General features: G+C 41.7%; 2 protein-coding genes across 4 annotated transcripts in view; both read right to left on the minus strand.

The window, feature by feature from the left end:
- The window catches only part of slc35a2 (solute carrier family 35 member 2), a 39,858-nt gene extending 18,896 nt beyond the window's left edge, over nt 1-20,962 (minus strand). The window contains exons 1-4 of one of the 3 annotated variants that reach the window (XR_007039541.1): nt 20,466-20,962; nt 15,834-16,016; nt 15,604-15,755; nt 7,978-8,100 (exon numbers count right to left, since the gene is read on the minus strand). Coding sequence is in view for 2 of the 3 variants with exons in the window: in XM_047374157.1 (XP_047230113.1) it covers nt 7,978-8,100; nt 15,604-15,755; nt 15,834-16,016; nt 20,466-20,745 (738 nt within the window). In the remaining variant the exon portion in view is untranslated. The remainder of the gene's footprint in view (nt 1-7,977; nt 8,101-15,603; nt 15,756-15,833; nt 16,017-20,465) is intronic. The other 2 variants (XM_047374157.1, XM_047374149.1) reach the window with 2 other exon arrangements.
- Nucleotides 20,963-22,379: 1,417 nt separating this feature from the next.
- Nucleotides 22,380-25,545, minus strand: pim2 (Pim-2 proto-oncogene, serine/threonine kinase). The gene is made up of 6 exons (XM_047374170.1): nt 25,215-25,545; nt 24,292-24,443; nt 23,637-23,845; nt 23,376-23,545; nt 23,121-23,297; nt 22,380-23,036 (listed from the first exon to the last, which is right to left on the minus strand). Exons 1-6 carry the CDS (start codon nt 25,267-25,269, stop codon nt 22,888-22,890), a joined length of 912 nt encoding a protein of 303 aa, XP_047230126.1. The 5' UTR covers nt 25,270-25,545; the 3' UTR covers nt 22,380-22,887.
- Between the last annotated feature and the right edge of the window lie 734 nt (nt 25,546-26,279).

Genomic DNA, 26,279 nt, shown 5'->3' on the forward strand with positions numbered 1-26,279 from the left:
AACAGTATCATAATAACATTAGGTCAGCTCTTTATCGTAAAACAAAAGGAAGTCCAGACAGGGACAATTTTTCTCCTCAAAACAGGATTTTGATTAAAAGAGGTTTAGACATTTTCCAGTCAGGTTCAAAATGATCAAATTAGACTCAAATTCAACACAAATGAAACACATGCTTTAACAGAATTACTGGACAGGGTTATTATAGTTAAAATCATATATTTATAAAACTGACAAAGAAAAAACTAAGGTTCTAAGATATATGCCCTTAATTTTAGTGTTGATCGGTTTTATTAAACCTTGTAAACTGGTGTGGAAAGGGGAACCAGATTTTGAAAATGATATCTAGGGTTGAGATTTAATACTTACATTCACAATTTATTGGATAAGATACTCAATTCAATTCAATTCAGTTTATTTCTATAGCACCAATTCACAACACATGTTGTCTTCAAGGCTCTTCACAACAGTCAGGTTCATACATTCAAATTACTCTGACCATTTTTGAATCCTGCACCTAAAAAGAGATATGAAAGACAATAAAATAATAGCAACTAATAAAACCTAGTTACCCCACTCTTAAATGGACTAACTGCATTAGGAAAATGCAGATACAATGAAATAAAGCTAAAGCTGAATAAAAACATCCATCCAGAGTCTTTATAGTCTTGCAGATGGATAAAACACGAGGTGTTATGAAACTAGATGATTAACAAATATTTCTGGCCCGTAAGAAATATTTGTAGGAAGCACATTTCAAGGGCAACCCCTTGAATATCAACAACTTTAATACAAATCATGCGTTTTAACACAAAACACACCCACAACCTCACAATCACGCACAGTACACTGCATGGTACTTTAAGACACAAAATAAGGCAATACATACTGATACAGAGAACTATGCATGTCCCTGTCAGGATTCAGTCCAGAATAAATTAATCTTTGTTCTTATTGAAAGCAAGAGCAGGATGTTTTACAAGAAGCAACTAAAGACAACTTGTATGGAGTACATGAAAGAGGGAGGTAAATTATTCCAAGCTGACACTTTAAACTGAAATGCACAAAGTGAAATTTTGTTCATAAATTACTCTTGCAAAAAACAAAAGGTAACTGATCAGTATTTCTCAGGCTATATTCTGATATAAATGGGAATTAAATATTGTTTTCAGTACGGCAAAAAATTAAAATAGATACATGTAAAAGTAAATAACAGCCAAATGAAGTTTTCTTCTGATATGAAGAGCTAACTACTTTAATGAATCTAGATAAGGCAGTGATGAGTCCTAAATAGACGCGTCAAAAATAAATCTAAAGAGCATATTATATACAGCATTGAGAGGATGAAGCTTTTGTACTGACATAAAACAACATATCTGTGTGTTATAGAATTTGCAGCATCAGTTGTGTAAAAACGTCTTTATGAACTGGAAGGGAAAAACATCCTACAGAATAATAATGTGACGATTTTAAGGCAACAAGCTTACAGATGACATTAAAATTTAGGATTTCAGCACAACCAGTTAGCCTTTATCTTTGTCCAAATCCAAACGTTGGGTTTTTCAGAAAGTTCATAATAAATAATTAGTGATGAAATTAGCTACACTTTCACCCCTTCAAGACATACAGACAGGAGGACAACTGCTGTTAACTCTATAGTTTCAATATGAATACATCAACCAGTGCCTTCTGACCAGATTAAAAATAATGTCATATATTTAAGACTTGGCTTTTCACCGGAGGCGGTAGGTGCATTAAATGATACATTTGATTTAATTGATGGCATGAAAAACAATTGCACAGACTATTTATGCATAAACAAGTTAATTGTGACAGACTTAAATATGAATTCATTTTTCAACTTTTACTACTTGATGCCGCCAGAGGGTGACAAGATGCCACTGATAGAATAACCTTTTTCCTTTTCTAATGAGAAGGAATCCCTTTAGAGCTAATATATCTGCATTCAACATTTTAACATGAATGTCATTAATATTTGACTACTTGCCTGTGGTAATACTGGAACTAACAATGTATATTTATGATTATGTGTTGTTAAATGAAGAAGGCCGAAAAATACTGGTTTCACTACTTAAGTTTGTGATTTTTTTGTTCCTGTTAAATAGCTGTACTGGGACAGCTGTAAGAGCAAATTGTCTATTTTCAGACTTTGCAGGTCACAATAATCAAGACTTAATGATTTCTCTGGGAAGGTTGATGAAGAGTCGTCCCACTATATTGCCTGATGATGTGAGTGATAACTCTAAACATATCATTTTCTCCTAGGTGAAGAAGGCCTGAAAAGGTGGCTGGCCTGACAAATGGGTCCATTGACACATTATTACTTAGGATCACTGGGGCTCTTGAACAGTATGACTGGGAAGACTGGGGTTGGAGGATGAAAACTGTGTTTGAGCAGGTGTGACAGGAATGAATGGAGGCCCAAGGTATGAATGATGTGTTGATGTGGGCCACATTAGTGAAAGGTTCATGAATCGAATGGTATGTTTTAATGGTATGATTGTGGTTGTCCAGAATATATGACGATGGCTTTTATCTAGTATTGGGGGTAGATTTAACGGGGAAGGACCATAAAGGTCAAATGTAGGTAGATGTAATCACATTATTAACGGGCTTGAAAAGTTGTTTTTCCTGAAAAACTAGACACCTTCATAGAAAACAATGAAATTATTTTCTGCTGGGGATGATTAAAAAAATTATTGTGGAAATTAATGGTTTGGACATATCTAACACTGACTAGGGATTAAAGAACTATAAATTATCAAGTGATTGGGCTAAAATAAATATGATTCTGGTTAAAGGTGAGAGGATGAATCTATTAGATTATCCATATATAACAGGTGACACTTTCACCGGGTGGGTTGAGAGAGCTGAAAGCAGAATCAGAGAACAATTCACTAAAGGTTTGTGCTGATAAGAACAAGACACGGCTGGAGGTGCTGCCTTGGTGATGTTTCTATGAGATCATCACCAACTAATCAGAATCAGAATCAGTTTTATTGCTAAGTTCGTACATACAAACAAGGAATTTGACTCCAGTACACTTTGCTCTTTGGTTTTGTATTACAGAATATACAAATTTACAATGTACAATATACACATATATAATAGAAAAGGTGCATTTGCAACATCTGTATGCTGTTGTTCTGTTCTCTATTAAATGTTCATCAGAGAAACAGCCTGGGGGAAGAAACTGTCTCTGTGGCGGCTGGTTTTAGTGAACAGTGCTCTGTAGCGCCACCTGAAGGTAAAACTCTGTACAGTTTATGTGCAGGGTGTGTGGGGTCTGCAGAGATTTTAGCAGCTCTTTTCCTGACCCTAGACCTGTATAAGTCCTGGATGGAGGGAAGGTCAGCTCTGATTATTCTCTCTGCAGTCCTGATTATTCGTTGCAGTCTGGACCTGTCCTGTTTTGTGGATGATCCAAACCACACTGAGATGGATGAAGACAGGACAGACTGAATGATGGCAGTGGAGAAGATGACCAGCAGCTCCTGTGGAAGGTTGAACTTCTTGAGTTGCCTCAGGAAGTACAGTCTCTGCTGGACCTTCTCAGGTCCTCAGAGATGGTGGTTCCTAGGAACCTGAAGTCTTGAGTGGGTTCAGTTCAAGGTAGTTCTGACTACACCAGTGGACCAGCTGATCCACCTGCTGTCTGTATGCAGACTCATCACCATCCTGGATCAGTCCAATGACAGTGGTGTCATCTGTAAACTTAAGGAGTTTCACGGACGAGTCCGATGAGGTGCAGTCATTTGTGTACAGAGAGAAGAGGAGTGGGGATAGAACACACCCCTGGGGGGCACCAGTACTTATTGATCTGGATCGGGAGAAGATGCTCCTCAGTCTCACCTGCTGCTGTTGATCCACTGACAGGTGGAGGCTGGGACGTTGAGCTGGGTGAGCTTCTGGTGGAGGATGTCTGGTATGATGGTGTTGAAGGCCGAGCTGAAGTCTACAAACAGGATCCTGGCGTACGTCCCTGGGTGGTCGAGGTGTTGCAGGATGAAGTGTAGACCTAAGTTAACAGCATCATCTGCCGACCTGTTTGCTCGGTAAGAAAACTGCAGGGGGTCCAGCAGGGGGCCTGTGATGTCTTTCAGGTGCTTCAACATCAGCCGCTCAAAGGATTTCATGACCACAGACGTCAGGACTACAGGCCTGTAGTCATTTAATCCTAGGATGGTGGGTTTCTTGGGAACCAGGATGATGGTGGATCGTTTGAGGCAGGAGGGGACCTCACATTTCTCCAGTGACTTGTTGAAGATCCTTGTGAAGATCAGAGCGAGTTGATGTGTGCAGGCTTTCAGGCATGATGGGGAGACGTTATCAGGTCCTCCAGCTTTCTTTGTTTTCATGCGCTGAAAGAGCCTGTTTACATCTTCCTCTGAGATCTTTAGTGCAGGCGGAGGATCTGATGGTGGGGGGTTGGTTGCTTTATGGGAAGAACTTGTTCCTGAATGGGATGTAGAGGAGATGATTTGAGGTGTGAATGGCTTCTTGTCATGTCTGCAGTAGAAGCCATTCAGATGGTTGGCCAGGAGACGACTCTGTTCAGGATGGGTGGAGGGGCTCCTATAGGCAGTCAGGTTTCTCAGACCAGTCCATACAGCTGAAGTGTCACCAGTAGAAAGGCTGTTCTTCAGCTTCTCACTGTAGCTTCTCTTAGCTGCTTTGATCTCCTTTGTTAGTCTGTTCCTGGCCTGCCTGTACCGCGCCCAATCTCCACTGCTGTGAGCTTCTTCCTTTTCCCTGCGCAGATTCCTGAGGTGTGGAGTAAACCATGGCTTGTTGTTCCCAAAGGTGCAGAAGGTCTTGGTCTGCACACACATGTCCTCACAGAAACTGATGTATGATGTCACCACATCAGTTAGTTGGTTTAAGTCAGTGGCTGAAGTTTCAAAAACAGTCCAGTCTGTGCATTCAAAGCAGGCCTGTAGCATCTGCTTTGATTCCTCAGTCCACTTCTTAACAGTGTGAACCTTGGGTTTGGAAGCTCTTAGTCTCTGTCTGTAGGTTGGGATGAGGTGGATTAGATAATAATCTGAAAAACCCAGAGCAGCCCTGGTAACAGCATGATATGAGTCCTTTAAAGCTGTGTAACAATGGTCCAGTGTGTTTTTATCTCTGGTGGGACACTTAATATGCTGTCTGTATTTGGGGAGTTCATTGGAGAGGTTTGCTCTGTTAAAATCTCCCAGTATTATGATGAAAGAGTTCGTGTATTTTTTCTCCAGGTCTGTAATCAGCTCAGCAAGATGTTTTTCAGCAGCAGAAGTGCAGCCATGCGGTGGAAAATATGAGCCGATTATTATAAACGAGGAAAACTCTCTCGGTGAATAAAACGGTTTACAGATTATGGAAAATGACTCCAGATCAGGACTACATGTTTTTCCAGCACTTTTACGTCTCTGCACCAACCTTCATTTATATAAAAGCAGATTCTGCCTCCTCGTCTCTTCCCCGATAGCTCCACGCTGCGATCCGCTCTGAGCAGCTGGAAGTCCAGCATCAGCAGTTCTCTGCTTCATGTCTCGGTGAAGCAGAGAACCGCTGATTCACGGAGGTCTGAGTTTTTACCGGTGAGGAGAAGCAGCTCGTCCATCTTGTTGTTTAGAGAGCAGACATTTGCCAGGTGGATTGAAGGCATTGGTGTACGAAGTCCTGTTTTGCTGAGCTTTACCAGCGCGTTTCTCTCTCCGACGTCTCCGTCCGCGCAGAATCACATAGAGTGCCGCAGCTCCGCTTGTCAGGAACTCAGTGAACCTCGGATTGATGAAAGATGGTGAAAAAATCCCAAGAGAGGACTCTCTGATGTTGAGAAGTTCTTCTCTACTGAACGAGACCACAGGATTGTAGCTCGAAAAACATAAAAACACACAAAATACACAAATAAAGAGAGCGAAGCTCCGAGGCAGCCATCATCGGCGCCATCTTGGTGATGATTAAACACATGGGTTTAACCCCAAATGTGCTGCTGACAGGAAGAACTGTGCACCCATGAGAGGAATTAATACATTAAGCTCAACAATTGTAACCTGCTGTGCAGTTTTTGTCTCATAACACAAAGGAGGCACTGAACAAAGAACCAAGGGGAGAATCTGGAGCAGATTGCAGCTGTGGAGTGGATATATAGAAAGGTGCTCCACAGATCTTGGAAGGACTCCAGGTGGACTGGACCTTTTAAAGTGGTGAGCTCCACCACATACAGTGTGTGAAGGTTTGGTTGGATGAGGGACAAACTAAGGGGGAGCCTTCCTCTGAAAGAAACCTCAGAGAAATCAGACAGCAACTGAGGGAGTACATGTCAGTAGGTTCAGTTGGAGATCTTTGGACTTAGGGGCTTGGTGACTTCAAAAGAGAGAACATGATAAAGGAGTAAATAATAAAAAAATTGTAGTTGTTGAACTTAAAGGAGCAAGTGCCAGTAAACTTGAAGGAAGGTTTCTGCTTTGGAACCTGGTGGTACAAAAATCAGAGAGGGAAGAAGGATTTCTGAAGTGTAAATAACCAATAAACAAATGTCTGTTTCTGTGCATCAGGAAAATACTTGAGGAACAATTTGCAAGATGGGTGAAGACGTGCTCAACTATAGGTCAATTTGAACAACTTCATGAAAAGAAATTCTAAATTCCTGTGTGCTTCTGAGTTACTGTGGTTTGCAGCTGAGATTGTAAATTAGCTTGATAAGAGGCCTTGAAGTTTTATTTGCTGTTGGACCTTGATCATCCAAGGGAGTGGCTCCTTGTTGACTGGACATGAAAGATGTGCCCTGGTTTCCCTTTCCATCCAGGATGCCCCAACACCGATTGGCCCACTTTATCAGGGGGAACCTTTCAGAAAATTTATGTTTTTGTATTTGTCACACACAGCCCTTTAACTTACACTGACTGTGCTTTACTGAGATCCAGACTTCCAGAAAAGGAGCACCCATTTGGATCAAAGATTATCTGACGGCGTTTAGTGGACAGGAAATGGAAATTGGTGATGTGAGATCTTGCTCAGCAGCTCACCTGGAGCAGCTTGACATACATAACATAGAGGTGACTGCGGGGACTAATGACCTGACATCGTCTACCCCTTTAGCTCCCGTGTCACAACAGTTTTGGGCTAGCCTTAGGACAGCTTTTCCTGTTGGGACGAAGAACTCTGACTCAAATCAACTGAACCAAACCAGTTTATGATGGATGACAACAATACATGTTTGGTGGGGACACGCTGTTCACAGACAGCTCTCAGCACCTCCTACAGATTCTCTTAGATGGTTTAAAATGTTACAGCAAAAATAAACCAGTTAGACCAGTCAAACATCACAGTAGGCTGGTTGGAAAAGTCTCAGTTGACCTTTTCCAGCCCACTGCAAAGGTCTGAGATTCTTCTTGAAATCTTCCACATTTTATCACATTACAAAAAAAAATTTCAGGGCATTTTAACAGGACTTTATGTGGTAGACCACGAATAAAGTAGTGCATAGATGTAAAGTTGAAGGAAAATGACTCATGGTTACCTTAACACCCGAGACTGAGGTGGAGGTTCACCTTCCAGCGGGAGAACCGCCATAAACATACAGGCAAACCCAAAAGACCTGCAACGAGACCTGCAGAAACAGGTGGTTCTGCACAGTTCTGACTCAGGGGGACTAAACATAATATAACTGCACACCACACTCAGATTTGGTAAAAAATTCAAATAAAAAAGGTAAAAACCATGAATTACTTTCCTTTCTTCTACCATTTTCTGCACCACTTTGAGAGGTTCTGTCACATTATATCCCAATAAAACACTGAAGCTGGTGGTTGGAATCAGACAAACTTCAGTGGGTGTGAAACATTCCCCTTCTTACCTTCATCGCCAACTAAAACATCCAACAAGTTCTGCAAAATCTGCTGTGGGATGATGATTGGTGATGAAACAGAAGTGGGAAACATCTCAATGAAATGTATAGAAAACTGGACGCACCTGCACAATGGCGACACCGGCGAACAGCAGCAGCAGGGAAATCCACTGAACTCTGGACAGAGACTTCCTGAGCATTAGGACGCTGAACAGTGCCGTGGTGAGGATCTTCAGCTGGTAGGTCACCTGAAGAAGGGGGAGGAGCCTGTTAGCACCATTCAGGTACGGGCCTGCAGACTGAACTAAAGATGGCCAAAATCATCTCTAAGGTTTAAATTGTTCTGGTAAGAATTACAAGCTGAGAAGAAATTGAGAAACGGTCTAAAAACTCTGAGTGAAGTGTCAAGTGTTTGAACAGAAAAGCAGAGAAAAACATTTAATTTGCAGAAAAGCGTCAAAGTTTTCCAAAAGGCAAAAGAAAGATTTTAATTTGTTCTAAATTGCACCGTTAAGCAACAAAGAAAGCAGCTTCTGATGTCCTTTGTTGTTGTTTTTCTCTTGGATTTCAATGAGACAACCTGTAAAAATAAAAGTTACATAAAAATTACAATGATAATAAAATTAAGTTCAAACGTTGCGTATAAAGCCTCCAAAAAGCCACAGGAAGAGGGTGAATGTGATGGCTGCAGTTTGTCAGACATGTTGAGTAACTTCACACTGCTCGAGTAGAGAATGACACATTTCACTACACTTTCTTTAAATATAGGACCTAATTTACAGATTAATGAGCAATTGGTTTTGGTTTAGAATTGGTTTATTTACACAACATGGCACTGTTTTATAAAAGCTGTGGACGTGTTAGTTGGCAATGTTATGTGTGTAATTTTTCATTTAATCCTTTTTGTTTTCTGAGTTACTTTAGTGGCACCTGCTTCATTCCTGTGGCTGAACAGAGGTGGAAAGGGGCGGAGCAAGCCGGCGAGGAGGGCCTCAAATTGGTTCATACCACAACTCAGGACCATGGGGGAGAAATGGGTCTGCTTGTGTTAGTTTTAGTTAGGCTTTTGTGTGTTTGACCTTTTATGTCTGTGTAGACTAGTCAGCCACGATTTAACTTCCTCTTCTGTTTCAGTCAGGGAGGTCTGTTTTGTTAGAGTTCAGGTTGTTTCAGTAGACTTTGTTAGTTTGACATTTTTTATGGGCCTAATATCTTTTTTTGTATAATTTATTCAAGTTTGTTTTTTGGAGTTAAATAAAAGCCTCCTTTTTTTTTTACACTTGAATCTGTGCCTGACTGTCGTTTACTGCTTGATCCGCCACAATGAATATAAAAAATAAGTTTTAAAATACAAATAGTGATTCATGGTTTTATTTTCCTTTCAGTACCTAAAAAAAATACTCAAATCGAATTTAATTTTACTTTATTACACGACACAGTATAGCATACATACACTGTGCAACATTAGGAGGATTTACTGTACAGATATTTACAATCTGTATAAAAATACAAACATTAAGTCTGTTTTAATACAGTTATGATCTAAATTATTTCTGATTTTATCAGAATTATGAGAAACAAGAAATAAGAAATTTACAAACATTTTCTTAGAATTTAGTAGAATTGACTTTAAAATTTTATGACTTGAGTCAAACTTCTTGTGAGGGACACTCCAGAACATGGACTCTGTTCTCCCTCAGCCACCTAGTAACTAATCTGGTGGTCTGCTGAGGGACATGGTCCATCTGGGGACCCATCTGTGTCCAAGCTTAAACTTCCTGGTTGAGATGTTGCTTCAGTATTTCCACATAATGTTCTTTCCTCGTGATGCATCTATTTCCTGAAGTGCACCAGTCGCTCCTGAAGCAAAAAACCCCACAGCATGATGCTGCCACCCCTGTACTTCACAGTTAGGGTGCTGTTCTGAGGCTTCCAGCTTCTTCCTTTTTCCTCCAAATGTAAGATGAACATTATGTCCAAACACTTCAAGTGTCATCAGACTGGAAGACATGTCTCCAGAATTTAAGGTCTTCGTCTCTGAGGACATTTACAAACTGATCTGACTTTTTGTATTGAAAGTAAAAGAAACGTGTAAAAAAAAAAATCCCTAACAAAATGCAGATTTTTAAAGTAAAATAAAAATATCCTTTATTGTCTTTCAGAGGGAAAATCAGGTGCATTAGCAGCAAAATGAAAGCAAAGATGAGCAATGATAATAAAAGCATAGAAACCAAATGTACAATGCAAGGAAAACTACAGTTATGACAAATAAAATATGTTGAATCTAAGAAATGTGCAACTGAATAAGAATTTAAAAATGTACAAGTTTGTTTTTTAATAAAAATAAATAATTTAGTTAATCCTAACGAACCTAAAACTGGAAGATTTGATCTGAATTCATGTCCAACAGTGAAAAACAAGGTTATGTGTGTTTCAATACATTGTGGAGATAAATATCTTATTTTCAACAGAAAATCATCTGGGCAGGAATCACAGGAGGTGTGATCCAACCTTCATGACCAACACCTATCAGAACACATCGAGAAAGTCCAAACTGGACTAAACCCACTGAGCTTCAAACCAATGGACCAATAGGACAAATAATATTTGCTGTCCTTTTAGGTTCCTACACATTCCTTATGGAAACATTCCAGACGTTTCCAGACTCAAACGTCCAGTCTTTTTAGTCACTTTTAAGTGCAATATTATCTGGCTGTGATTATACCACATCATCATCACTGCTCTCTGAGAGCTTCTCGGTCAGCTACATAGATCTACGGTTTGAGCAGAGAAAAACCACCCAGCTGATCAGTCTGAATGCGTGGCACCTGTGATTCCATACAGGTATGTCTAAATAAATGAAATATTGTGTAAAAGTGTAATATTCTTTGCCAGTCATCTCTGCAAGTAAAACTCATAAATTATATAGATTCATTCCACATAGAGTAAAATATTTCAAGCTTTTATGCCTTTTAATTTTGATGATTATGGCTTACAAGGAAAGAAAACCCAAAATTCACTGTCTCAGAATATTAGGATATCACATCAGAAAGGATGTTTTAAGCAGAAATGTCAGGATTCTGGAAAGTATGCCTGGTTGGGCCTCCTCTTGCATTAATTACTGCATCAGTGGGCCATGGCATAGAAGAGATCAGCCTGTGGTTCTGCTGAGGTGTGATGGAAGCCCAGATTGCCTTGATAGCTGCCTTCAGGTCATCTGCCTTGTTGGTTCTGGTCTCTCTCATCTTCCTCTTGACAACAGCCCATAGATCTTCTATGGGGTTCAGGTCAAGGAAGGTCAAGAACAGGAACACCATGGTGATGGTGACCATGAAATTAAAATCAGCATCTCAGCAGAAGGAAGCCTGAAGTGCTCTAAAATGTCCTGGAAGAAGGCTGCATTGATTCAGGACTTCAGAAAACCCAGTGGACCAGAACCAGTAGATATCATGGTACCTCAACCCATCACTGACTGTGGAAACTTCACACTGGACCTTAAGCAACGTGGATTCTGTGCCTCTCCACTCTTCCTCCAGATTCTGGGACCTTGGTTTCCAAATGAAAAGCAGAATTTACTTTCATCTGAAAACAGGACTTTGGACCATTGAGCAAAAGTCCAGTTCCTTCTCTCCTTAGCCCAGATAAGATGCTTCTGATGTCTCTGGTTCAGGAGTGGCTTGACACCAGGAATGCAACATTTGTAGCCCATGTCTAGTATCCGTCTGTGTGTGGTGGCTCTTGATGCACCGACTCCAGCCTCAGTCCAATCCTTGTGAAGTTGTCCCAGATTCTTAAATGGCTTTCGTTTGACAGTCCTTTTCCAGGCAGCGGTTTCACCTTTTGCTGCCACACTTCTTCCTTCCACTCAATTTTCTGTTAATGTGCTTGGATACAGAACTCTGAACAACCAGCTTCTTCAGCAATGATCTTTTGTGGCTTCCCCTCCTTGTGAAGGGTGTCGATGACTGTCTTCTAGTTATCTGTCCACTCAGCAGTCTTCCCCATGATTGTGTGACCTATGACCCAGAATGAGAGACAGTTTAAAGGGTCAGGAAACCTTTGCAGGTGTTTGGAGTTAATTAGCTAATTAGGGTGTGACACCATGAGACCTGAGACCATTAATTTTGGGTTTTCTTTACCTGTAAGCCGTAATCATCAAAATTATAAGAAACAAAAGGCTTGGAATATATCGCTCTATTTGTCATGATTCTATATAATACATGAGTATCACTTTCTGAGATGACTGGCAGAAATATTGCACTTTTCTGCAGCATTCCAATTTTTTGAGTACTGTACCTGTATGTTGTGCAGCTCTACAGCAAACCTAGCAGATGATGAATCAACAGGGAGAGGAACTCTTGCTCTGTCAGCTTCCTTGTAGCTCGGTCTAAACTGTAAAGACTGTTTTCCAGCTGAATCCCAGATTTTAGGAGCACCTCAGTCCGCGGTCGTACTCATCTGATTCTCCATTTTCGATTCTCCGACTCCTATCCTCTGAGTTTATGAAACCATGATGACGGAAGGTGACAAGAACTAAGTCTGAAACCACCAGAGAGCGTCCATAAAAGACATGAGCAAAAGAGCAAATGCATCTAAAAAATTCCACCAAACAATTTGACTAATGTTCTGCTGAGGCATGGCATCCCACTCTTTTGAAGGGTGGTCCTCTGGTCATTCAGGTTCTTGGGTTCAGCGTTACAAGCCTCTACACGGAGACTCAGCTGATCCCAAAGCTTTTCTATGGGTTTAGGTCTGGAGAAGGTCCAGACAGCTTCACTCCAGGTACACTAGTTTTCAGCAGCTGTTCTCTGATGATGAGACTTTGGTGAGCTAAAAGCACTGTCGTCCATGCAGATGAAACTAGTCCTGTGTTGTTCATGCAGGGGCCCAATGAATGGAATAATAATGTTATTCAGGTATTATGGGCTTGTCACTGCAGCTCTGTATTGACTAGACCCACCTGCCCTCACTGTAGCACCACCACCACCACCAAAGGCTGGTCTGGTGATAACAGTGGCTGATGCATAGCTCTCCTTGACGTCTCCAACTTCACTGGATCATCATTTCTGCTAAACGTAAATCGTCTTTCATCAGAGAACAGCGCTGAGGCCCACTGGTCCCTGTAAGTGCTACAGGGTGGATTCATGGATCAAACACCTGTTGGGAATTTTGCTTGTTAGAGAACAGCAAGTTGAGCAAAAAGCACTGAAACATTGAACGGTTGGACATGTGCATTCAGAAGTCTAGAAAAGGTCAAATTAAGGTCACCTGTAAAGGGTATAGTGCAATTAGGATTCATCCCGAAATGTCACTTGAAAGCTGAACATCTCTAACTGTGAGTCGTATTTGTTACCATCATATTGCTGGGGACAAGATTAATGCTGCCAACAATTTGGGACCGCAGTATCTGTTGGCTCCAAGTGCCAGAGGTTCTGCATTGTTGCCATAAATATATCAGCCTTCTGGATGGAGGCTCCTGCAGCAGATGCTCACACCTGCACAGGTGATAGTGTCCAAGGGGCTGAAGGTCACATACAGCAATGGAAGGACTGAGAAAGGCAGGAGTGAGGAAAACGTAGATTTATCCAAATTTATCTGCAGCACCCACACTGACCGTTTCAGACCCAATCTTGAAAGCCTCACTAATTAATCAGCTGATTGGACAACGTTCCTGAAGGATTTTACTTCTACATTCAGGTAATATTTCTTCTTCTCTGGTTTCTGATGTACAGGTCCTTCTCAAAATATTAGCATATTGTGATAAAGTTCATTATTTTCCATAATGTCATGATGAAAATTTAACATTCATATATTTTAGATTCATTGCACACTAACTGAAATATTTCAGGTCTTTTATTGTCTTAATACGGATGATTTTGGCATACAGCTCATGAAAACCCAAAATTCCTATCTCACAAAATTAGCATATCATTAAAAGGGTCTCTAAACGAGCTATGAACCTAATCATCTGAATCAACGAGTTAACTCTAAACACCTGCAAAAGATTCCTGAGGCCTTTAAAACTCCCAGCCTGGTTCATCACTCAAAACCCCAATCATGGGTAAGACTGCCGACCTGACTGCTGTCCAGAAGGCCACTATTGACACCCTCAAGCAAGAGGGTAAGACACAGAAAGACATTTCTGAACGAATAGGCTGTTCCCAGAGTGCTGTATCAAGGCACCTCAGTGGGAAGTCTGTGGGAAGGAAAAAGTGTGGCAGAAAACGCTGCACAACGAGAAGAGGTGACCGGACCCTGAGGAAGATTGTGGAGAAGGGCCGATTCCAGACCTTGTGGGACCTGAGGAAGCAGTGGACTGAGTCTGGAGTAGAAACATCCAGAACCACCGTGCACAGGCGTGTGCAGGAAATGGGCTACAGGTGCCGCATTCCCCAGACCTGGGCTACAGAGAAGCAGCACTGGACTGTTGCTCAGTGGTCCAAAGTACTTTTTTCGGATGAAAGCAAATTCTGCATGTCATTCAGAAATCAAGGTGCCAGAGTCTGGAGGAAGACTGTGGAGAAGGAAATGCCAAAATGCCAGAAGTCCAGTGTCAAGTACCCACAGTCAGTGATGGTCTGGGGTGCCGTGTCAGCTGCTGGTGTTGGTCCACTGTGTTTTATCAAGGGCAGGGTCAATGCAGCTAGCTATCAGGAGATTTTGGAGCACTTCATGCTTCCATCTGCTGAAAAGCTTTATGGAGATGAAGATTTCATTTTTCAGCACGACCTGGCACCTGCTCACAGTGCCAAAACCACTGGTAAATGGTTTACTGACCATGGTATCACTGTGCTCAATTGGCCTGCCAACTCTCCTGACCTGAACCCCATAGAGAATCTGTGGGATATTGTGAAGAGAACGTTGAGAGACTCAAGACCCAACACTCTGGATGAGCTAAAGGCCGCTATCGAAGCATCCTGGGCCTCCATAAGACCTCAGCAGTGCCACAGGCTGATTGCCTCCATGCCACGCCGCATTGAAGCAGTCATTTCTGCCAAAGGATTCCTGACCAAGTATTGAGTGCATAACTGTACATGATTATTTGAAGGTTGACGTTTTTTGTATTAAAAACACTTTTCTTTTATTGGTCGGATGAAATATGCTAATTTTGTGAGATAGGAATTTTGGGTTTTCATGAGCTGTATGCCAAAATCATCCGTATTAAGACAATAAAAGACCTGAAATATTTCAGTTAGTGTGCAATGAATCTAAAATATATGAATGTTAAATTTTCATCATGACATTATGGAAAATAATGAACTTTATCACAATATGCTAATATTTTGAGAAGGACCTGTATTGTTATCTCTCGTGCTGCATTAAATTATCATTTTATTCATATTTTAGAATCACACTAAAGCTGTTAATGAAAGAGAAAAGAAAATGTCTTCTGTAATTATTTAATTATAACCTAAACAACTGAACTGTACTCTCTGTAACTGATAACCAATGCAGGAGTACAGTTGCTTTTGTCTTAAATGGCACTGAAACGATCAATTTTCTTCTATTTTCAGAGTTTAAACAGAGCAGAGAGACGAGGAGTTACAGCTTAAATCTGGGGATAATTTAACATGTTCTAAAGACCAAACAGATTTAAAGTGAAGACCGACATCAATTACAGACAATAAGCAATAGCATCAGGGGAGGGCAAACACATTTCAGAGCGATTCTGGAAAAACTGGACATTTTGAAGACGTTTTAAGACCCCATGGAAGACCTGTGAATCAAGCAGACGGGTGCTGGTCTCTGACCTGGAAGGTGGCAGCCGGCAGGTTAGAGATGGCCACGTACTGCAGGTTGTTCTGCAGCGTGTAGATGAGTGATGGCACGGCCAGCTTCAGAGTGTCTTTGTACTGAAAGACGACGGAGTCAAGAAGAAAGCAGACGGTCTCCTTCACGTTGACTGCAGAGAGACACTCAGCATCAGGATGGAGACAGTCAGGTAAAGCATGGCTCTTTAACTTTGCTCATCTGAACTTACATCTCTTCTGCAGCAGGATAATAAGCAGACATGTCATCACCTTCAGGACCTCCGCCATGACCACGGCCGACGTGGTGAAAAAGCGGTCGCCCGGCAACGTGCGGACGTAGCGGATGCTGAGGATGAGCGATGCGTTCTGGACCACCAACACGGCCAGACTGATGTACTTCAACTTCCTGTTGGCTGCATGAGACAAGGACAGACATGTCACAAACTGTTCAGCCAGGGCCAGAAAATGATCCAAGATCAGATACAGCCTCTGGACCAACGTCAACGCTGATTTTCCATCAACAATGTGGACTGAACCATCTCTGAACCTTAGTTTTACAGTAACCTTCCTCTACTGTCAACAGAACCTCCAAAAACTGGACCCGGAGCGTTACAGCAGAGAAAGGCAATACTCCCATAGACCTGAATGTGGAGGTCACGTGGGTCATGCAGCTGCAGATATCTCCAAACACCAGCAGGTTCTTCTTTGTCTTTGCAAATTATTTTCTCTGGTAAGTTGATGAAATGACATGTTTTTTATCATTGTCATCGAGAGGACAAAGAGGTTCTGCTGACCTGTTGCTGTGAACAGAACTTTTAACTGCTTTTAATTCTAGTTACTAAATGATCCCAACTAGAAAACATGTTTAGCTTTGGTTCTGTGAGACCGACCTGGTTGATTTAGTTCCAGTTATAGATCCTTTGACAGATAACGCATCAGAGGCAGCAGCATTAATGGGCATATCATCAGGAAAGAAACGTGATTGTAAAGATGAGTAAATATTTCATATATGAACTGCTGAAGCATACACAAGACCACCAAGGTAACAACATGTCATCTTCTGTGTCCTGCAGAAGAATAAGAGCTGAATCCAAATGTATGAAGAACATTAACACCAGATCCTTCACAGAGTTGGTTTTTACTGCAACCGTTTTCTCCTTCTTTCAGTGCCAATTATTTCCTTTAAATCAACACATTTTACCTCTTATGTTCAGTCTCACTTTGCAGCTGAACAAAAACCGTTTCTGAGGTCTCTGACCTGTTGCTCTACTAGGGTTAGGGTCAGGGAGGTCAGCAGATGTAGTGATCGCTGCTGCCAATGATGCCAACGATAAACCCTCATTAGGACTTTTTCCACATTGTCCAAATGTTATCAGACACAGGGAATTGGTGCAGATGTACTGACTAATCAGTACAAATGGTAGTAAAAGTACTTCTTTATTAAAGCTTGTTTTACATGTTAAATAATACTGTATAATAAAATGTTTGACATTTATTTGTATTGACAGAGTACACACACTTATTCTGTCATCTTATATGGTTTCAACCAGAGTTTTATTTAAGTTAACATTTGAATCAATTAATTACTATTTTACAATAGTAACAATCACTGGTGCTCAGTTCTCATGAAAAACAATAAATGAAATATAGAATAATTATGTCTTCAACAGAAAAGAAGAAGTCAAAGTGCCACATCTTCCTCCAGGTCATTTGAGGTCATTTAGATCAGCTTTGCCAGGCAGAGCGAACAGACCGACACATGAGGTGGTTTGGGTCAACAGGACTAGATCCTGGAAACAGTAACATCACTGGCCTTGTTGAAGGATCTACAGGTCCTTCTCAAACTATTAGCATATTGTGATAAAGTTCATTATTTTCCATAATGTAATGATGAAAATTTAACATTCATATATTTTAGATTCATTGCACACTAACTGAAATATTTCAGGTCTTTTATTGTCTTAATACGGATGATTTTGGCATACAGCTCATGAAAACCCAAAATTCCTATCTCACAAAATTAGCATATCATTAAAAGGGTCTCTAAACGAGCTATGAACCTAATCATCTGAATCAAAGAGTTAACTCTAAACACCTGCAAAAGATTCCTGAGGCCTTTAAAACTCCCAGCCTGGTTCATCACTCAAAACCCCAATCATGGGTAAGACTGCCGACCTGACTGCTGTCCAGAAGGCCACTATTGACACCCTCAAGCAAGAGGGTAAGACACAGAAAGACATTTCTGAACGAATAGGCTGTTCCCAGAGTGCTGTATCAAGGCACCTCAGTGGGAAGTCTGTGGGAAGGAAAAAGTGTGACAGAAAACGCTGCACAACGAGAAGAGGTGACCGGACCCTGGGAAGATTGTGGAGAAGGGCCGATTCCAGACCTTGGGGGACCTGAGGAAGCAGTGGACTGAGTCTGGAGTAGAAACATCCAGAGCCACCGTGCACAGGCGTGTGCAGGAAATGGGCTACAGGTGCCGCATTCCCCAGGTCAAGCTACTTTTGAACCAGAAACAGCAGCAGAAGCGCCTGACCTGGGCTACAGAGAAGCAGCACTGGACTGTTGCTCAGTGGTCCAAAGTACTTTTTTCAGATGAAAGCAAATTCTGCATGTCATTCAGAAATCAAGGTGCCAGAGTCTGGAGGAAGACTGGGGAGAAGGAAATGCCAAAATGCCAGAAGTCCAGTGTCAGGTATCCACAGTCAGTGATGGTCTGGGGTGCCGTGTCAGCTGCTGGTGTTGGTCCACTGTGTTTTATCAAGGGTAGGGTCAATGCAGCTAGCTATCAGGAGATTTTGGAGCACTTCATGCTTCCATCTGCTGAAAAGCTTTATGGAGATGAAGATTTCATTTTTCAGCACGACCTGGCACCTGCTCACAGTGCCAAAACCACTGGTAAATGGTTTACTGACCATGGTATCACTGTGCTCAATTGGCCTGCCAACTCTCCTGACCTGAACCCCATAGAGAATCTGTGGGATATTGTGAAGAGAACGTTGAGAGACTCAAGACCCAACACTCTGGATGAGCTAAAGGCCGCTATCGAAGCATCCTGGGCCTCCATAAGACCTCAGCTGTGCCACAGGCTGATTGCCTCCATGCCACGCCGCATTGAAGCAGTCATTTCTGCCAAAGGATTCCCACCAAGTATTGAGTGCATAACTGTACATGATTATTTGAAGGTTGACGTTTTTTGTATTAAAAACACTTTTCTTTTATTGGTCGGATGAAATATGCTAATTTTGTGAGATAGGAATTTTGGGTTTTCATGAGCTGTATGCCAAAATCATCCGTATTAAGACAATAAAAGACCTGAAATATTTCAGTTAGTGTGCAATGAATCTAAAATATATGAATGTTAAATTTTCATCATGACATTATGGAAAATAATTAACTTTATCACAATATGCTAATATTTTGAGAAGGACCTGTACACTGGTGTGGTCAGAACCACCTGGAACTTAACCCACTCAATACTGTGGAGATGATGGTGGACTACACCCCCCTCACCATCCTCAACAACACTGTATCGGCCGTGGACCACTTCAGGTTCTTAGGAACCACCATCTCTGAGGACCTGAGATGGTCTTCACACATAGACACTGTTCAGAAGAAGGTCCAGCAGAGACTGTACTTCCTGAGGCAACTCAAGAAGTTCAACCTTCCACAGGAGCTGCTGGTCATCTTCTCCACTGCCATCATTCAGTCTGTCCTGTCTTCATCCATCTCAGTGTGGTTTGGATCATCCACTAAACAGGACAGGTCCAGACTGCAACGAATAATCAGGACTGCAGAGAGAATAATCAGAGCTGACCTTCCCTCCATCCAGGACTTATACAGGTCTAGGGTCAGGAAAAGAGTTGCTAAAATCTCTGCAGACCCCACACACCCTGCACATAAACTGTACAGAGTTTTACCTTCAGGTGGCGCTACAGAGCACTGTTCACTAAAACCAGCCGCCACAGAGACAGTTTCTTCCTCCAGGCTGTTTCTCTGATGAACTCTTGACAGTCAGAGCTCCAGAACATCAGGCATACCTGGAGCGATCTCACATTTCCTTCTCTTTAAAGTCGCTAGGGTATACATGTAAAATATATTTGATATTTTTATTTCCATTTCTTTTGAGAAAAAAATATCTTCACTATGAACAAAGTGTACCGGAGTCCTTTTGTGTGCACAAACCTGGCAATAAAGCTGATTCTGATGCAGTTAAGTCAACTTAAAGACAATAAGTCCAGTCAGAACCACTGCTAACCTGGAAATGGCTGAATAATGTTCCTTCCTGTTCCTCCTATGAGAGGAGTCCAGCAGTCCAGATGCAGGCAGCCTGCATGGAGGACACTCAGATGTATGTGGAGATCATCAGGACAATAAGTTCATTCATCAGTAACTGATGGAGGACTGCTGGGGCCTCTGACACACCCGAGTCAAAGCTCCACGTCACCAGGTGCTGCTCACTGACCTACCGCAGCTCTTTCCACCTTAAACTCGGTGTGTTTAAGGTGGAATGGCACCACATGTCTCACCGTGGCCTCCTCACAGTCAGCCAGCACCTTAACCAATAGTCGTGGATCCGTCAGAAGCTCAGAAACCAGTTAACATCAGTTCGGTGTGAAGATCCAGAACTAACTAAGAGCTGACTGTCTCCATTAACATCTGAATATTTAAGTTCTGTTGGTATTAATTAGTCGCTATAGCAACAGATATTTAGGCTCAGTTTGAACCAGTACCTTGCCTTATAATTTCGGTCCAAACTGGTTAGTTTAGTTGCAGTTAGCTGGCTCCTGTCACCAGTCAAACCAGTTTTTATAACTATAAATAATTCCGTTTTTAATGCGGACATGGACTATTTTTACCTTCATTCTGGCTCGGAGCCTCCCCGGTCTTCCTGCTGCCAGCCGCCATGCTGCGCTCTCTGTCCCGTCCGGACCAAACCTTCACCCCACTGCCTGCACAGCTAACTCCGCTAGCCTCCCGGCTAAGCTCAGTTGTCGGTTCCGAACCGGTCTTCGCTCCGAATCTCCGGGTGGTTGAGGTGCTGGAAGCAGAAGGCAGGCTCTGGTTCTCTCGGGTAAAGGTGGCCGAAGCTGAGGAACAGGACCGCGGAGGAAGAGCAAAGGGAGCCCCGGGGAGCATCAGCGGGAGAAACACTGCTGCGTGGAGGCGCTGAGCTGTCCCGGAAGTCAGAAGGACTACAGCTGCGGAGATGGGTGGAGTGACAGGATGTCTTACTCTGTAGCAGGCGAGCGAAAAAGATACTTAAATAAGAATATAGTAATACAATTATTTTAGGGGTAAAAGTTCAAAAAATTTGTGTGAAAATAAAAATGATTTATGTATTTTAATGCAATGTTTATTTTAATAATTGTGGGAGGTACGTTTTTTCTTGAATTCCTTAGTTAAATTAATTACAAAGGTCAGCTTGCCAGATATCGTATGTTTTTACTGTTGATAAATGTAACGTTTGACATATTTCTGCTAACCCTTACCCATTTCTGTGTATCTGTACAGAACGCATATTTCCGTCCTGAATATGTAATTTTAAAGGTCTTTAATCTGTTTAGTGTGTTTAAAGCTCATACAGAAATGATTGTTTTTGTTGTTGCTCAAAAGTTCACGTCGCTCAGAATAATTGATCCGAGTGAGACCTCTCTAAAATTCACCACTCGGACACAAACACTTGTTCTCCTTCAGCTCATCAACGTTAACAAGTTGCTGCTTTGCGGGTCTGAAATTATTTCAGAAAAGAAATATATATATTCATTTTTTTTTACATATGTTTAATTTTCTTTAAAAAAATATTCTATGTATTTCATTCTTGTATATTTAATTGTAATACTCATCCATATGAAAAGTAATATAATAAAAGGCTACAAGTACAAAAAAAAAAAAAAGGGAAATACCAAGACTAATGACAAATCACATAGCTTCACGTTTATTTCTTGAGTGATTTAGTATTTTTATGTTTCAAGTAAAAAAATATTTCTAGTTGCTTTTATGTCTTTATCTCCCTGTGCTGAGCAAATCCAGTGTGAGATGTTTGAATCATAGAAACAAAACCAGCTGAAAACAAAGAGAGGAACCAAGAAAATAATCCTCAGTTCTAAAAAAACCGACATGAAATGTTATTAAAAAAATTACAGCTTAAATAAATGCATGACAATAGGAAATAGAATATTTTACATCACTTCCGGCCCGCTGATCAAGTTTACTGCACTTTTGTGTGACCTATGATTACAATACAGAGTATTGCAGTAAATGTCGGTACTGTATGGATCTGCTGCTGAGCATTTACCTATTAACACACCTGACCTTTTGCCAAATTTACCATTTTCTTTAGTGACCAGCAGGGGGCGAAAGCTAGGCATGAATTGACTAAATGATGTTTTGGTGATTTTCATTCAATTCAATTCAGTTTATTTATTTATATAGCGCCAATTCACAACACATGTCGTCTCACAACAGTCAGGTTCATACATTCCAATTAATCCTAATTATTGAACAGTTCAGTCAGGTTCAGTTATTTATTCAAATTGGATAAAACGTTTGCAGTTTAGCTGAGCTGTTAGAAGTTTTTCACAGCACGGTGATCATTTTGTCAGCTTTTACTGTCATTCAAATTAAAACAGGCTGTAATTTATAAAGTTGCCAACATCTTGCTGACTCTGCATTGCTTAAAAAATAATTTTTTTGAGCTAGAAATTGAGGACTGTATGGATGGAACTTGTCGAAGTGAGACCTCTTAGTGAAACAAAGATAGGAATCCCCAATCAGAGTCTGAAATAGTTTTTTTATTCAAAGATGGGAACCTTTAACATTGATCCGGAACTTCTTGTTATTTAATGTAAATAAACAGAGACAAGTGGCACCAAAGCCACTTTGAAGGAATACATGCATATTTACTGCTGTGCCTCTGAACTGAACATCATTCCTGCAGCTGGAAGACTCTTCCAGCTGCAGATGTGAAGACAAACATCTGAGGCAGAGCAACAAAGTTTTTCAGTTTTTCAAAATTCAGCCGAACAAAAATTATTCAGCTTTAATGAGACCAAAAAAAATAACTGTTCAGCCAAAAAGTTCAGCATCTCCTCCTCCTCATCAGTCCATCTAGCCACAGTTCCCAGATTACATCTGCTGATTCCAGCCAGCAGGGTGAGGATGAAGAGCGTGGACTGATCAGAAACTAATAAATAATCAATAAATAAAGGCTCATCATTGACGAGGAGCATCTCAGTGAAGTTAAAGTGACTTCATATCTGGTTCTGATCCAACTCAGATTCACAGTGACGAGCTAGGCACTGAGCTGCACTCCTCCTCCTCTTCCTCCTCCTCTCCTCCCTCCATCCAAGAGTGAGACAAGATTTCCTCCAGGGAAGGGCGGTCCTCAGGCCGGAACGACAGACACCAGCGAATTAGAGCCTGGCATTCTGCGTGGAGAGGTTGGAGACAAAGTCAGCACCGGCACACATCTCAACCAATTATACATCAACCTAACCCGTTCCTGTGCTCACCTTTAGAGACCCGGTGAGTAAAGAAGGGCGAGGCCCCGATGATTTCCTGGTCGCGCTCAAATGGGATGTCGCCGCATACCATGTCAAAGAGCAGCACACCAAGTGACCAGACGGTGAGCGGGATGGCGTGGTAGGTCCGGGCTTGGACCCACTCAGGAGGGCTGTAGACCCGCGTACCTGCATAGATGAAAAACATTAAAACCCCTCCCACTTTCATCATCATCATCTACAGGGTTCATCTGTTCAGCTCCCCACCTTCAAACTCGTCATATGCTGCGTCCTTCAGCAGCGCCCCAGACCCAAAGTCAATGATCTTCACCTCCAGCGACCGCGTGTCCACTACAATGTTCTCATCTTTGATATCTCTGTGCACCACACCATGCAAGTGCACGAACTGCAGAGTCTCAACGATCTGCCTGAAGAACCTGCAGGGGGCGGAGCAAAGGCAGGGTGTCAACACACACCTGTCAGAAGAAACATGGCGACACATTACCATGGTGACAAGTGGAGGCCCACCTGAGAGCGAGGCGTTCTGGCAGCGCTCCACGCTCCGTGATGAAGTCAAACAGATCCTGGCATTGTGGTGGCCGCTCCATCACCAGCAGGAAGCCCCGTCCCTCCACCTCGAACCAGTCCAGCATCTGGATCACCCCACCGTTACCCCCGACCTCAGAGAGTCGGTGCAGCAGAGCAATCTCCATGGGAACCGGGCTCAGCTCACCAGGCTGCAGGGAGAAAAAAAAAAGCAACTGATAATTTAATAATTATTAAAGAGTAAAATATCAGTTAAACTTTAATAAAAACCATCAGAAATATTTCATTAAACAAACAGTGAAACCAAAGAATACGGAAACTGTCTGATCTGCATTATAGCTCCTCCTCTTGTTTTCACAGAAATAATTTATTAAAAAACCTAAACTGAAACTCGGCTCCGTTCTTCTGCCCCGAGTCACGACTGCAGGTGTTTAGGTAATTTTCCTGCTGCGGGGAGTCCCGTTTGAAACAAGTTCATCACGGGGAAAATCCCTTAATGGAACAATGACATCACAGGATTCCGTGGGAACCAAAATGGTACCCCCATTCTCCTTCAGCTGCAGTTCAGCTCCCTGTCCAGCAGAGAGGGGCAGTGGCTATCGGGTTTCAAAGGTAAAAAGCTTCAGGTGAAACTCACCAGCCTGGCCCACTGTTGAACACTGTCCCTGGAAATCTGTTTGATGGCGACCTGGAGTCCATCTGAGAGTCTGTGACCCGAAAACACGGAACCGAAGCCACCGCTGCCGAGCAGAGGACCGCAGCGGTACTGTTTGCTGAAAGGTTCCTTCACTGAGGGATAGAACACAGAACCACATCAGGGACTGAACCTGAAGGCTTCAGAAACAATTCTGCTTAGTAATGAACTTCAATGCCCCCAAATATTTTATTTCATTTCAGTTAGGAAAGGATTATATCAGGGAAAATGTGTGAAACTATATTTTAACACTTAGGTTATCACTGATTCAGCATCTGAGTAAAGGACTACTTCAGTTTATGGGTTAGGGTTAGGGTTAGGAAAATACTTTGAATACCCCTAACCCTAACCCTATGAGTAATTTACAAAACTCTGAATCAGTTTCCAAACTCCTAAACAAGCAATATTAATATATGTTTTGTTTTTTTGCATCTGGACCACTTTAATTTCTGTCCTTTTCTAAAACTAAAACACCAACATATCAAACCTGGACCAGAATGACATAATCTGTGTAGACTCAGATTAAAAAATAAACACATATAGACCTGTGTAAATACAATATTATTTAAAATACTACACAAAAAACATCAATACATGTTTTTGAATTAATAAAAATACAGTAAAACTCTAACAAATCAAGAGTTTTGGCTTAAAGAACATTTTCTCTCCGTAGCATAGAGACAGAGAGAACCGGAACCGATCAGTTGGTTCCTTGTCCTTAAAAAAGCTGAAATGGTCCTTTACTACAGCGGCCAATCACAAGCCAACTTCAACGCGGTCGGCTTGACGAAACTTTATCAAAAGTCGAGTTAATCCAAAACCAAAAAACTTTTCAGGAACATGTTTTAAATCCTTTCTGTCCTTACCGTGTTTTCCTTCTTTCTCCTCCACATGCAGATTCACGGATCTTTTCTCCAACATTTTCCTGCGTTTTCATCAGTTGGAGCGGGTAAAATCCATCGTGTCGGCGGAACTCCTCGGTTTTTATTGGTCCAATACGTTTTCAGCAAATCCGTCTCAGGCTTACGGGTGTTTCCCGCTCCACGGGTCCAATTTCAGAGCGTAGACGTATCAGAGTTCTGCTCTGTGGTCTCAGAACCAAATTGAACGTTGTGCAGCAATTTCTGGTACCTGCTTGTGTTGCTCCTCTGAGAGCCTCTTCTCCCTTTATAGCTTCTCTGCGGGCACGCCCACTCTAGGCTTCCCAGCCAATCAACATCTTGTAGTGTGCTCAATGTTTTGAACTAAACAGCCAATCGGATTAAAGATGTCAGCTCATGAATATTTAAATAGTGCGGGGAAGAATTCGTAGAATTCAGAACAACGAGGCGGGGGGAGCGCGCGCTGATAAACTGACGGGAAGCACGAGGCCGATTTACTGTCAAACATCAGTGCGCGCGCGCACACACTGGCAGAGAAGCAAACACGAACACGCGCACTGCTTAAAAAACCCAGCGGTTACTATGATACGCACGCGCAGTCAACTTCCTGTCAGTTTGCGCCTCTTCTGAAACTAGTGTTGCATTCAGGACAGGTCGGGATTTAATAAACCAGTCAGTCGTGCAGCAGAAAAATCTAATTCTGAGCCTCCATAGATTAATGTTTGAATTAAAGCTTACTGCTTAAAAGTGTAAATATAATTAACATAAAACACCATCGCAAGGGATACATGTACAACTTTACCATTAGACATTTCTGACCTTAAAGAACGTTTTTATATGTATAGATTATCAGTTTTTTTTTCCTGTTGATTCAGGTTCATTTAATCCAAATCTACTAAAAGACTCATTTGAACCATTGAGTTCACAGGAAAAAATACGTTGATCTGACATGTCTGTGAAGTTTCTCAACACCAACTTCCATATTTCATCTTATTCCATAAAAAGGTCAACAAACATTGGCAACCTTACAACACAGGGTCACTGAAGGCA

The sequence above is a fragment of the Girardinichthys multiradiatus genome, chromosome 1, assembly GCF_021462225.1.
Source record: "Girardinichthys multiradiatus isolate DD_20200921_A chromosome 1, DD_fGirMul_XY1, whole genome shotgun sequence".
Classification (NCBI taxonomy): domain Eukaryota; kingdom Metazoa; phylum Chordata; class Actinopteri; order Cyprinodontiformes; family Goodeidae; genus Girardinichthys; species Girardinichthys multiradiatus.